The sequence below is a fragment of the Colias eurytheme genome, chromosome 14, assembly GCF_061535395.1.
Source record: "Colias eurytheme isolate Ceu_HAF_F1 chromosome 14, ilColEury1 Martin Lab GWU primary, whole genome shotgun sequence".
Lineage (NCBI taxonomy): Eukaryota > Metazoa > Arthropoda > Insecta > Lepidoptera > Pieridae > Colias > Colias eurytheme.
In genome coordinates, this window is record NC_142993.1 from 4,259,753 (window position 1) to 4,274,447 (window position 14,695).

Sequence of the window (14,695 nt, forward strand, 5' to 3'; positions counted from 1 at the left end):
AGCTATAAAGAGATGGGAATGGACGGCAGATATTAGTGACCCGCGGGCGATCATACCGTGCAACAAGTATTCATTACGTCCATTTATATTCGCTGCAATAATTAATCTTAATATTGGTATTAACTTGACGAGATTATGTAGTACGGTTTGTTGCGCGAGCGAAAATTATATTTCTCTTTTGCATCTTTTGCGTCAAATTTTGTTCTTTTTCTTTTTCCAAATCAAAAGAAATCTTCCTGTAATGTTTTATTCAAAATTTAACATTCAATCAGTTTTATGAAATGACTAATTTTGTTTAAAACGAGAACTCTTTTATATTTCGATTTCAGAAGATCCTCATTAAAACTGCTTTTAGTGAGTTCCTTTATTTAAAGAAAAACAAAACATACGCTACCATATCGGGACTTTTTATTCGACATATGTATTTGAAAAAAATATAAGTAGTTAGGATATTACGAATGTCCTTATAGGAATTTGATTGTCTCTGTCTAGATCTGACTTATCGTATTTAAGCAACAGCGGGCACTTATCTCCATTTTAGTTGGAAACAAATGACACCGACTCAGACGGACATGTGTACACATTGTATGTAAATCTGATCTTGGATTTGGAACAAACGTGACTCGAATTTGTAACATGTGAAGTTTCAAGGTCTGCGGGCTTTAATTAGTCAACAGATTGATTATGTCCAATATGGTATAGAGTATATAGACTACAGATAACATATAGTTGGGTAATAGACAACTGCATGTTTGGAATCAACACTAAAATAAAATAATAATTTCAATTTTATTAGGAAATGAAATATCAATTTCTTTTTATTATTTAATGTGTTTCAAGATTAAAAATTTAATGGACGCAATAAAATCAAACTGTTATAGGATAATTTCACTAATAGCTTTGATATGTTTTCAATATTGCATAAAAATATAACCGGTTTCCAAATTTAAAAAATGTTTTTTTTAATGCTTTTCATTATGCAAAATATTTCATTGCAGTAACGCTCTTTCGTTAGATTAATACAAATTTTGCAGTTATCAACACTAAAAAATATTAATAGAGACTATTCAGCCACCAAATGTGATTGTTTTTGTTTTTCATATGGCGAGTGCGGAGTGAGGATGAAGTTATCGCTATAAAGTATCATTACTAGATACGTCATTCAATATTTATAAATTATTATCAGTAAGTACCGTTACCTGTAAATAAGTCCGATGATATAGCGTATAAGGCTGTAAATTCTCCTAAAAAGGAAACCTAACTCGATCGTATACCTATGTAATGATTGGATATATCTTTAAATTTACAGTTTAATCCTAAGATGTTATTTTCAATCAATAATAACAATTAAGCATAGCTAAATAAAGAATATTTTACAATAAAATCTAAAAACGAAGAATTGATATGTGAAGTAACATTTGAACAATAGCTTTCACCAGTCATGCAATACCCAATACGCTATATATATATCTGTGTGTATGTAATTGATTTTATTTCTTTTATAATTACATCAGATACAAGATCGTAAAAATTAAAAAAAAAAAACAAAATATTTCAACTGCAAAATATGTGTATTGTTTGCCATTATGCCATGATGCCATTATTTGATTCGAATGCAATTTCAATGTGTAACGCAATATTGAATTTTCCTTCATACATTCATAGATCTATCTCTACCAACATATCTAGTCTCTACGCGTTTTACGGACGTAAACAAATAAGCAAAGGCGTTTACTTCCTTAAATATTGTAATTTTAACAAAATTTCGTTCCTAGTTCCAGTCATGGAACTGAAGAACTACTACTGTTCCTAGTAGAAAGGTATAAAAAGCTACATTTATACCGTATGCTGTTACAGTGTTGCCAAATCCCATAAAATAACGAAATAAACGATAATATTGCACATAAGTGTATTCTTGATTAATTGGAGAAGATTATTATCGTAACGATTGACATTTTATCGTCGCTCATAAAATTATCATTTCAACATGATTAAATGCCTGTTGCTTTTAAATTGCACGACTTGTTTTGTTTTTTAGATATCTATTAGAATTAAAGAATTAGGGAGTCGTGATTTAGTGAAACTTTAGATTTTATCATAAATGATAACAATATGAAACACAAAAATGTGTCTCTATAAAAAATAATAAATATACAGGGTGTCCCACTATTGGTATACTAAGCGCGTAGGGACTTGTAGTTTTGCCAACACTGATCACGTAAAAAATACTTTAACATCAAAATTACATCAAAAAATTTTTGCTAAATTTTTCCTGAAAATCCATTTTTTCTTCTCTAGCTTCGCGCAGCCAGCATATACCGCTTCGCTAATGTGAGCATTTTGTGTATGAAAACATAATCTTAAAGGATAGGTCATGTGCTGGTAGCAAAGCTGGGCGGGTTGCTTGTTATGGGTGTATACATAGAGTTTTAAGAATTCATCTATTTGAAAAAAAACTGCGTCGGGAATTTTATAAGTATTTTTTACGTACTCAGCGTATGCAAAACTATAACCTCCGTTGAGCTTAGTATACCAACAGTGGGACATCCTGTATATTATAAACCTCTGCCTTTTAATAATAAATATAAAATGATGTCTTACTTTAACAAGAAGTTAATCCTTTTTAAACTTAACACAATGTTTATAAAAAAGGATTATAGAATAAAATTTACACTTATTTACTACGTAACTTAACTGAACGCTTCGCGAATTCGAATAGAATCTCTTACGACATCAATTTAGCACTTGTTATGGATGACTTTTTGCACGAAATTCGTGATGTGTTGCGCTAATCAGGTTATGAAATTTTAAATACATTTTGCCACATTTTGATCATTAGATTTTGTCAATCTTGTTAATACTTTATAATCAAATCAGCATATTTCATAGCAGAAATTACTTAGTAACGATTTAGTAACAATAACAAATCAAAAATAATATTATAACTTCAATTGACGGATATTATAAAAAAATTGTCGTTGGAAAACATGAAATTCATGTAAACACTGAATATTTTACGTAGTGTATGCGTATCACGTTCTCCAGTTTATTGTTTATCCTTCCTGGTAATAACAATTTTTATTTATAATTATTATACACATTCATACACACGTATGTAGGTAAATATTTAATTAGCATCACTGTAATTTTAAATACACGAATTATAAAACCTTGGTATTTGCAGAATGGTTATTGCAGAAGAACTTTTATTTATACTTTGTGCATCGCGAAAATTATCTCGTTTTTATTTAGTACCGCAAAGTAACCCGCATAGTTTCCGTTCTCGTGGGATTTTCGGGATAAAACCTATCTTATGTGTTAATCTAAGTTACCCTCTATATTTGTGCTAAATTTCATTGTTATTTGCGTGCAAGAGTAACAAACACACACATACACATCCATCCTCACAAACTTTCGCATTTATAATATTAGTAGGATCTATATATTTATAATATTAGTAGATTCATGAACAAAAGCTCATTGGTTTCACAAACGACGTACAAAATGCATAGGTAGGTCCGCCAACCCGCACTTGGCCAGCGTGGTGGATTATGGCCTGTACCCTCATAGGAGGCCTGTGTCCCAGCAGTGGGAACGTATATGGGCTGATGATGATGATGATGATGATGCTCAAAACAAACAAACCAACTCCACGGCGGATATTCTTTACCCTTCCTTCCCTAGGTACCGTTTGTAGTTCCTATGATGACCAAATACTTTTATTGTCTTTAGTTACATAACGTGTTCTAACACGTATGCTAATAGGAAAGCTATGTATGGGGAAAGGTGGAAAGTTCAGGCAATTTCCATTTACCATACTTTCCTAGTCAATTAGCTGCCTAGGTATAATCAGCAGATGAGCCGGCAATGTCATTTCATCCGATAATATCACATCATGGGGATATACGTATTAAATAATAGATATTATGAGGAAATACAACATATCTGTCTGAAGAGGATCATTATTCTCATCTTAACGATTTCTTACTATCATTGAATAATGGATAGAGTGAAATGTAAAAGTATATAAATACGAACACTTCTGAGGTTTTTTTATGACAGTCATAGCTGACTTTTATCGCAATTTAGATTATTTTGATTGGAAGATTTCCAAAATAGCCTATCTAGCCAAAATAGAGAATCCAAAGATTATTGTAAAGTAATGTATTGAGACAATATTTTTTTATTCTTACTCTTAAAACTGAAACATTTTTATTATACTTGTTACTAACTTTATATCATTCATGATAATTCTGTACCATATTAAACAAAAAATTACGCGAAATCACAAATCTCTTCAACAGCACTAATCTAAAAACAATTATATACTTTCGCTTTCAATCAGCCAGTCATTAGCCAATAAACCTGTATAACAAACGCGAATTAGTTCCATCGATCTCCAGGTTTCAATTAGTGATATATCATTCTATTTCCATCCGTCTTTCACTTCCTCGTGATAGTACCTACGAGATCCCACAGCTGTGAACGAAATGTTTTCCGAAAAATCGATTAGAAACATTTTTATAAAAAATGCTTGCGGCCAAATTTTGACTGGCAATCTAGTTGATATAATATTCTACTAATTATAAATATAGGTATATAAAATTTTGGTTTTAGCAAAAAACTATGAACGCACTGATCCTGCGGTGGGATCTTAGACTATGTATAACAATTTCGAATTCGCGTTCTTTAGGATTCAATTAGTGATATATCATTCTATTTCCATCCGTCTTTCACTTCCTGATGGTCAACCACCATCATCGAGGTTCGTGTCTGTCCACGCGTGACTTCGCGTTTCCTGAGTGATTGCAATCGGGACAGTTGATAACATTTCTGCGAATTTTTCTCGATAAATGTTTTGATTACGTGCTATTTTTAGATATGGCTTAAGAGTTTTTCCTAGTTGAGGAGATGGTGATACTTTTGTAAGGTGTTTTTTTAAATACAATATTATTAAAAAAAATACACAAATGAAAGCTAATATTTGTTAATTGGTCATTAAAATGATTACAAATGACTGTTGCAAAATCTTAAATTAGAGATATAACCGTAGGTGTAGCAGCAATAATCACTTCAATTCAATTTACTCATGGTGCAACGACCCAACAAATGCAGCCAACAATAAAGGCATTATCAGAATATATTATAAGAAATTAAATAAAAAACTGTTCCGTATTTACACAACTACATCTGTATGTAACCAGTCATCGTTACCAGCCACAGAAGTGTGTCACTGGGTTTCAGGTTAGCCGTTTCTGTGCCGTGTTCAAAAACTCTCGATTAAACCACGAAATAATTGTATAAAATTTGGATAGCATTAACTTTCTCGACTGCCTCCTTAGCTCCTATATTTGCGTGAATTATCTTAATATAGAATTAAAACGCTTGTTAATTTCTGAATTATACATTAAAACTTAAATGCAAAATGTTTTTAAGAAACATTTTAAAATGATTGCAACTTGTATCATAATACCGGAGGTTCATTAAAATATATATTCGGGACGTTTTTATGCCATCGTAAAAGATCTTGATAACCACGTTTACACAGATAACAATATTTGATTTCATCTTTCGTTGCACTCATCGACTTCTTATATAATTTTGTAAAACAACATTATTATATTTGAAATGAACTGCAGACAGAAGGAATTGCAAGAAAACGGCAGATTTTAGAAATGTCCCAAATCCTTACATACCTTTCTGGTTAATAATTGATGACTTAGAAGCTTGAAGTGAATTTTGTTTTGTCTCCAAGTAACTACATATAACAATATCTCAAACGAAGAAAATTGTGTTTCAAATGTAATTCACATATACGAATATACAGGAAATTAATCAATCGCGTATTTCGGCACGATTTCTAAAGCTGTTCGTTGCGAGGTCGTATAAAACAACTTCAATCACGCAATACGACACAAATTGTAAAAATACAGCAAACTAATTGTTCTAATAGTTATTAATAGCAGCGCATTGATGCATTCCTTATGTTAACAATTTGTAAATATCAAATAATGATTGAAGTACAAATGTAAATGACGTAAAGAAAAACCATAGACTCTACCTAATGCAATACGAATTTTCCACATTTTAATAAAAAAATGTATGCAAACCTACTATGAAGAATGATCTTTTTTGCTAAGAGCTTGCAGGAGGCCAAATTCCAGTAGTATAAAAGAATATTTATATTTTGATTTAAACTTATTTCATGGTATTATTAAAGACATTTTCACACACCAAGTCTATACATATTCAGCTCATACGCGGATGCAAGTCAATATCGAAACAAACGAGATGGCTCGTATAACAGAATCTGGGACTTACCACATTTAACAGCATTACATATTTACATCGCATTTAGTCGCACGATTTTCAATAGTAGTAGAGCCTTACTTCAAATCTTATCACTTTACTAAAATAAAAAAGACTTCAGAACACAAATATTAAAATAAATTAAAAAAAAATATAAACGAAATATAGGATTTGAGAGCAATTGCCTTTCATAACATAGTATAACAAATCAAATGATCATCTCTTAATTCCTAAACATTCCATCTGAATGTTTATGCTAATATTTTCGCAACTGGTCAGACGCATATAAAGCATCCGTTCTCATGATTAGTCGTAATCAAGGCATTTTTAAGTTCCGCATAGTCAATACAAAAAGGCAAAATACGTGCCTCTTATATAAAATAACCTTACGAGCATAAAAATGCAAATTGATACGGACTGATGTGATTTCTCCCTACAAGTCTAGCTCATTGCTTTCAATAGATCGTGGAAATTAGATTCCGTGCTAGCCGTTACACTTGACTATTGGTTCCCATTGGAAATATTGATATAATATTACATATTATGAAATGTTACACTTATTTTACTCAATGCAAAAGCTGCAAGGACTATGCTAAATGTATAAGTTGTTTTATTCATCGCTTTGTAAAATGATTTAGATATTTTACTAGGAGACTTCACAACAATAAATATTTTTTATATTTGCTAGGATTATGCATCGTTGTCATAATGTCTGGTTATATAATATATATTAAATGTCTGGTTTTCGATTGAGATATTTTGATCTATCAAATTACGTATATACATACGTATAAAACTATTAGATTAATAACTTCGTGTAGAAAAACTTAACCTCAGGCGTATTAAAAAAATAAATATTACATATAATTTGAGTCATTGAGGATGTGAACATATTCAAATGAATGTGAACCGGAGTTGATTGACAATCGAACACTTCATTCATAGACCATTGAATGCAAATAAACATAACAACAATACATGCTTCATTCTTTCTTGACTTTTCTATTGACTCCGACAACCGACTTTAATCCTATGTATATCATTGTTATTTACAATTAAGATACATCAGGTGTTTAAAATTTTAACGAACTTTTTTATGACGTGGGTTTTTATGCCGCTTTTTAACTACACTCAAAATTACAGTAAGCATATTGAAACAAATGCTTAGAATAATTATTTTACGAAAAGAAGCCTAATATCATGTCAAGGTAACTCTTCAAATGTTAAAATGCGCATATTTGAAGTGTACTTGAATCTCAAGATTTTAAGATAAGTGAAACTTCCCACTTGACATACCTACAATGTTTTATAGTTATACGTTGAGTGGTAAAATATTTATTTTTCAAAGACATATTATGCATTTTTCAGAGCTTTGCACCTTGAGCCTGGCTCTTTCAACATAAAATTCTCTGTTCTATTTTTCTCATCAAACTAAAAGATATCATTTCACAACTTCGAATATAATTTATATATATATATATATATATATATATATATATATATATGTTCACTTTCTATATTTAATCGATCTATACAATTTGTTTAATTTATCCACTAATATGGCAATTTGTAGAAAATTGTAGCGGCTTTAGCAAATAAGATTTCTCGATAATTTATCAAGCAATTAAAGATGGATTAGATTTATAATAGACTGTCGTCATACCGTAGAAATTGCATTGATATATTACTGAATACAATCTCTACTCATTTGTCTATCCCACGCTACTGTAATAGATATTGAATTACAACTAGAGCACCTTACAAGCCTTTTAATTAACGACATTCATTAGTAATGACAGGTAATTAAGACGATTGCTTATCAATGGTGTTTAGGATTTCTTAATAATGAACTTTGATGTATTGGAAGCTTGAATTCTGCATTGTGCTATAAATATAAAAATTAAAAATCAAAAATATAGGTAGCTAACGATAGCTACCTATATTTAGAGAGCTTTGCAGTCAAAAAACCTAGGATAATTGAAAAATCATAATAACTAATAACTAAAAAAAACATTTTTTCTATTGAGAAGGAGATTCTTAGAATTACGAGGATCAGTGCAATCATATACATATACATTAAAATAGACATTTGCAATTTATTTCGGCATTTAGAATTACAAATATCTTAAATGTTACAAATAATAGACATTTTATACAGTTTACAAAACAATGAATAACAAAATTTAGAATATTTTGTGTGAAACTTCATAATATGTTTAATTAATGTACACTACTATATATTATACTTACACATACCTGCATCCCAAATCAGTACATATTTAGAGTGCACCTTATCGCGATAAGTACACGTTATCAGTTTCTCAATGCGATAAAAATGACGTACAATACTTTTATATAAGAATTTTTCATTGCAGTAAAACAAAACACTAACTAACATTCCATAATCTTCATTAATTAATGTGTTGAAAGACTTCCACTTACAAAATACTCTTACTTCTTAATAATTGTTAGTCACATTTCTCACATAGCCACATATTCTGTTTCGTTATTTTAAGCACGCTGTATATTATTAAATTACGAATAACAGACTTTTTTTAATTCCTCAGAAATAGAAATACGTTCCTATTACATTCAAACAATATACAAACATTTAATTGTGTACAATATCCGAAGTAAAAGGCGGTAAAAGCACCTTAATTTACATTTATATTATGAGAGAAAAGAATAGTTGGTGTGAACTTTCCAACGCCTTACAACAAAACTACCAATCGCAATTAATTCATCTCACTATAATTTGCAGGTTCATTATGAAACGGTAGCAAAAAGCCGGTTAATTGAAAACGAAGAGGCAGAACAATTGTAAACTTATTTTCTTTAAAATAATTCTGTAGGTAAGCAAAGACATGTATCTTATCAGAATTAGAAGAAGAACAATAATTAGCTCTTTGATACAGTCGACGTCAATTAAGATTCTGCATTTGTAATTATTAGAGTAGTATAAATTACGTTTTTGTACAAAAATATCGTCTTGTCTATTATTTATGGTAGATAGAGTCGTTTTAGTTAGTGTTTTTCTTCCTTAATATTATTATGTTACAACTAAACGAAATAGGATTTTATAGAGCATATTTGAGCTTTTCTATCATCTTCACGTTAAGAATGCTTTAAAATAAACATTGTTAGCGTTTAGCTAATATTATGTGTTTTGTGACATTGTCTCAGTTATACAAATAAAGACGGTATACCTAATTGTGGTATAGGCATTTTCTTAGTAATCACCTAGTTAATAAGCTCCGTTTGTAAGTTGTAAAGTTCAGGTATAAAACTACTATTAAATTGTGAAAACAACACAGCATACATAATCCGCGACTACCAACCACAGATACAAAAACAGGCATGCAGTCAGCATAATAAATAACCGTCATTCAACACGTCAGCTGGATCGTAAAGTACTTTCTATGCTTTAGAGTTGTTCAATGTACTGATAATTATTACTTTTATCGACTATTTTGTGAACGGTGAAAGCATAAGTGGCCAATGGTCTTTAATGGTGTGTGGACAATAAAGACGTACCTACTTAAATTACCTAGATATTTTTGTGTTAATGTTCAATAATTTTTGATGATAATCTCATATTATGGCACTATACATTATATACATATAATATCTTAGTTTTCTGATATGCGTGATGTAACTTAACTATTCAACAATTATGTATATATTTTTAACAATTTTTTTATAAAATGTTTCCAGTTTACATGTTTTACGTTTATGTTTTTATCTGTACTTTTAAAAAGTCGTAGAACTTTTTAAGAAACCAGGACACGAAACATTCATCATAATATAATATGACCGGTTAAATCGCTTTAAATATGTAATTCCTCGATTCGGATGCGACGTGACTGCATTCACAATTTTTTACTCTAAAAAGACAGGCTAATATTGACTCTACATCTTTACCTTTTGCTTGGAGCTTTATCTAAGTAATACAGTTCATTTATTATTAAATGCATAATTACAAAACTACTTCAAAATACATAATTATTTTGTATTTTATAAGTAGCTGAAGGAAAACAAATTTTTTGAAGTGAAAACTTCTTTAGCAGCGTTGGGTATAAAATCTTAAACTCGCGTCAGGACACGTGGCCTGATCGAAAAAGCGTAAGACGGATGTTTTTTTTTTTAGCCCTTATATTCCATGCGTAAGACGGATACCATTCCAAAATATCAAACATGCTGAACGTTAATAATCAAGTTTTCACTTCTGCCGGCACTCCCGGAGTGCAACCCGTCTTTTTTTTATAATTATGCCAATTACCTACCTAATTTCTGGACATATATGCCATTTGTTAACATATATGAAATTCCGATAATTAGGTAGTGTATAATATATCCAGTAGTTAACAATTCTAAAGCAACTCTACCATATGAAATTTACGTACTTAATTTCTAAAAGTAAAAAAGAAACGTCTGACTCTACGGAGAGTCTCAGACGGCGAAAAATCTAGAGTCAGGACTGTTCAGTGTTCGTATTTTTTTTTCTTTACAGCCACTTAAGGCCAATAGCCTTACCACAAAAAAGAAAAAGACGTTGTACTAAACGTTGCTACCTAATAGATAAGTATAAAACATTTCAGCTTCATGCCGTTATCTATTTAGGTATTATATTGTACATGTAGTTTTTTTTAATACGATTCGCATTGTAACAAAAATACTGTTAAGTATCGATAAACTTTTTTTTTATATTATGTACTATGATAATAACTACTCAAACTTATAATATATTGTTTAAATATTTTGAGTTGAAAAGTTAATTAAAAAATTACCCGTTCCGAAGAACAGGTAAGTACCTATATAATACTGATTAGATTAAAGTTCATGAACCTTTCCGTAAATAAGATCTCGAAAAGCGAGTTCTTAAAAAAACATGTACTGAATGAAATTACACATGTAAAAGACTTGTAAATAAATAGGCTTGATATTTAATAGTAGTCGCTATGTGTGCCAATAGGATAACATCTGCTTCTAATTTGGTCACATTGACTTTCTCCGCTAATCATCATCTCATAAACAATAAAACTGGTACTTACAACAGTAGAAAGTAAATCCGAAATTTAAGCAACGAACACGATTATATTCTCACTCAGTCAATAAATCTAAGAATTGTATTGAAAACACAAAGGTCACAGACACTTACATCGAACAGTTAAGACTAGCACTTGATTCAAATTTCTGAACGTTAAAGCGAAACGCGGGAAAAGTGACGGCTCGAAACCAAAGATGGCTTCACGCGTGCGCACTTCGCGGTAACCGGGGTAGGTCTGCCGTGAAGCGGCGCGAGCTGACGACAAGCCGCATAGAGTAAACTTTGACTGCACTTGTATGCATGCTTGAATGACAATGTGCTATAACTTCAAATAAATTGAATAAGCCTCCTTACGATTTTTTTATAATAACTGAAAAAAATTCGTCCACACTTTACAGTAATTTTTCCAGATAGAGCTGTAGGTATAGCAGTCTGTAATAATTTAAGTAAATTTTATTTAAACACTTCATAACTCTTTCTTCTTATGTGACTCGATTTATTACCTAAATAATAATAATAATTTAGGTGAGAAACTAATAAGAAAATTAAACAGTTACATACGTAATCGATAATGTTAGAGTTAAATTTCTACACAGCCTTCTTGTATCCTATAGAAATTGATATTATGATCTACAATATAATTCTAATAATTTTTACCATCATTTAAATCTAGTTTTCTTGATATTTACATAACTCTAAGATAAATTCGGAACGTAACGGGAAAGAATTGTAACCACAAAGTCAACAAACAGAGCTATCTTAACTGCCATCGATATACATGTAATCGTAACAACCAAAATGGTCAAGTGACGATAAGATTTAAGAACAATACGTGGGAATTTTTATAAAGAATGTAAACATTTTGTAGTTATTTCCAAGAAAACGCAAAATACGCAAAAACTTGTCTCTACCTTTTTTGTCTCTGCCAAATGGTAAAATTCTTGGATAGAATATCTCCGAGCCATGTATATAAAATTACGAGGTATATTGGATACACACACATCATGGATACATCTCTCTTCATCAAAACGTTATTATTTTATTATTTTTAATACATTAAAATCCATATGTGTAAAGAAACTTCTCTATGTAGAGACCGCAAAAGTCTGCAAAAATCATTATTTTCTCGCGTTAGCTTTCCAAAACTCAAACAATATACCGCTAACTAGTAATAAGAATATGTCGAGTTTATTCCCCAGAAGCGTGATAGGCTTTCATCCCAACAATCCCTTATTCAGTGAGTTTCCATTATGGAACTGACACGACCGGACACAATTAATTCTTGTGACAAGCTACAAAGTTGGCTATCTGTTGCTTTATAGTCTATGGTCTTAGGTCTATGCATTCACTAGCCGCTATAGTATTTTATACAAAACCTATTTTTTTTTTTTCAGATATTATAATATATTCTTTATAAAGAAGAACAGACATACACACGTTTGTCTTTTAAAAATTCTGGTACCCACATAAACTTAGAGCAGTTACTGAATTATCCCCGAGGCTATTTCACACGCTGCAAGGATACCTTTTTGTCCCGAATACCTTAGCGTCATTAAATCTCATCCTTTCACGTGTTTTGGGCATACCAACATAAAAGGTTAGTTAATAATTGCTTTTAATGATACGCTGTAGACGCAAACTTAACGTTGAAGTTTTTCTTATATATGTACGTAGCTTCTGTAAATAGCAATAACAGAATTCGCTTTTATAAAAGATGTCCAAACCCTATAGACATATAAAATTGTCATTATTTCCTACAAAAATCCATACAGTCGACTTACAGTATAATATCAGTTATATTTTTATAAGATATAATAATAGGAATAGACCAAGAGATGGTGGCACTGTTTCTACAAAATGGTAACAATCCAAGTAACTGAAGTACTATAGTAACTGTAAACGACAAAGATATCAATTCGTAGTCTCGTAGAGATTTTTATTTTAACTAGTTTGCTGATTGATTTAGAACATGCGGAATGTCTATATCGTGTATAGACTATAGATTATATACCTAGATTATATTATTAAATATCGCTTTTTTTTAGTACAAACGTACAGCTAATAATTAAAAAAAAATCGTATAATAAATCAGTCTACATTCTAAATTTAAATTGTCCAAAGTGAAGAAAATGTAGTATTCACTAAAACTACTTGCCTGTTCATTCTGCGATGACGTCCGCGCCGCCTCTCTCCTTAATTGGATGATCACTCGCTCTTTCGATTTGATTTCCTCCAGCTGGAAATTAAATATTTATTATTTTCTAAATATTTATACCAAATAATATTAATATTAAATTGCAAGATAATATTTGGTCTAAATTTCATTATTGAGGTCGACCTCATCGATGCTTTAAACACGCAACAAAAATTATAAGATAAATAAAATGTTAACGCTTACGTTTTTACGTGTGAATTTAAATTCGCATTTAATAGATGAAAAAATTAAATGTTTTCAAATAAAACTCCTGAGGATTATTAACAAAGGAGCAAAACGAAATGTTGGACGCCTGAAGAAAACAGAGAGCAACTACGTCCATTATGATATTTTCTCGTTAGCACCATAATGTCAAAGTTTGTTCCTCAACATTTGCTCAATACTTACTGCTACCTGATGTTAATCTGTAGCCTCTTCCTATTTATAACACTTTCAAAAATAACTGTTTGTGAAACAGGTGCATTTTCGGCGTTGCTTGCGAGCTTGTGAGGTCTTACCTACGGTAAGTCGAGAGCTTTACAGTACTTGGAAGGAAGTTAGCTATTTGTGAAGTGATCGAATAGAAAAATGCTTACCAATTTCTGACACTGCGCTCTCGCATCTCTCCGCGCTGCTTGTTCCAACGCGTTGTGCTTAGCAACCTGCGCGCGCAACTCAGCAGCGCGAGCGCATTCCGCCGCCTGTGCAACCTGGATATCAATATAAATAATCAATTTATATATATTCTTTGAAAACTCGTTGAAACACATAGTATAGATATAACATTGGAAAGTTTAATTGCTAATGTAATCGATAATGTAGAATGATTTATATGTATACAGGGGGTCCTTATAATAAATGCCTGTAATATTGCAGTTCCAGCAAATTATAACAGTGCATGTCTGAAATTCACTTCCTTGCAATATAATATATTTTCCTATATAAATAAAAAATTTAATCAAACTTTATAAATAAAACTGTCTAGCAGTAACAAGTAACAACTAATGAAGCGTCGTGATGTTAGAAAATCACCGCAATCATTAAACGTTGCCAATATTTTCTTTGCGCCTTAATTGACATGCTTTTATACACACTGACATGTGAATAGAGAAATTACTAACGCCCCCTATTAATTCTAAAGCGAC

The 14,695-nt window shown here is 30.9% G+C and overlaps 1 protein-coding gene across 2 annotated transcripts in view; it reads right to left on the minus strand.

The window, feature by feature from the left end:
* The window catches only part of LOC149902806 (uncharacterized), an 82,102-nt gene that overhangs the window by 59,821 nt on the left and 7,586 nt on the right, over positions 1 to 14,695 (minus strand). Inside the window, exons 3-4 of one of the 2 annotated variants that reach the window (XM_090109654.1) lie at positions 14,147 to 14,260; positions 13,512 to 13,592 (exon numbers count right to left, since the gene is read on the minus strand). In XM_090109654.1, coding sequence (XP_089965780.1) covers positions 13,512 to 13,592; positions 14,147 to 14,260 — 195 coding nt within the window. Of the gene's footprint in view, positions 1 to 11,360; positions 11,609 to 13,511; positions 13,593 to 14,146; positions 14,261 to 14,695 lie in introns of those variants that run through there. The other variant, XM_090109653.1, reaches the window with a different exon arrangement.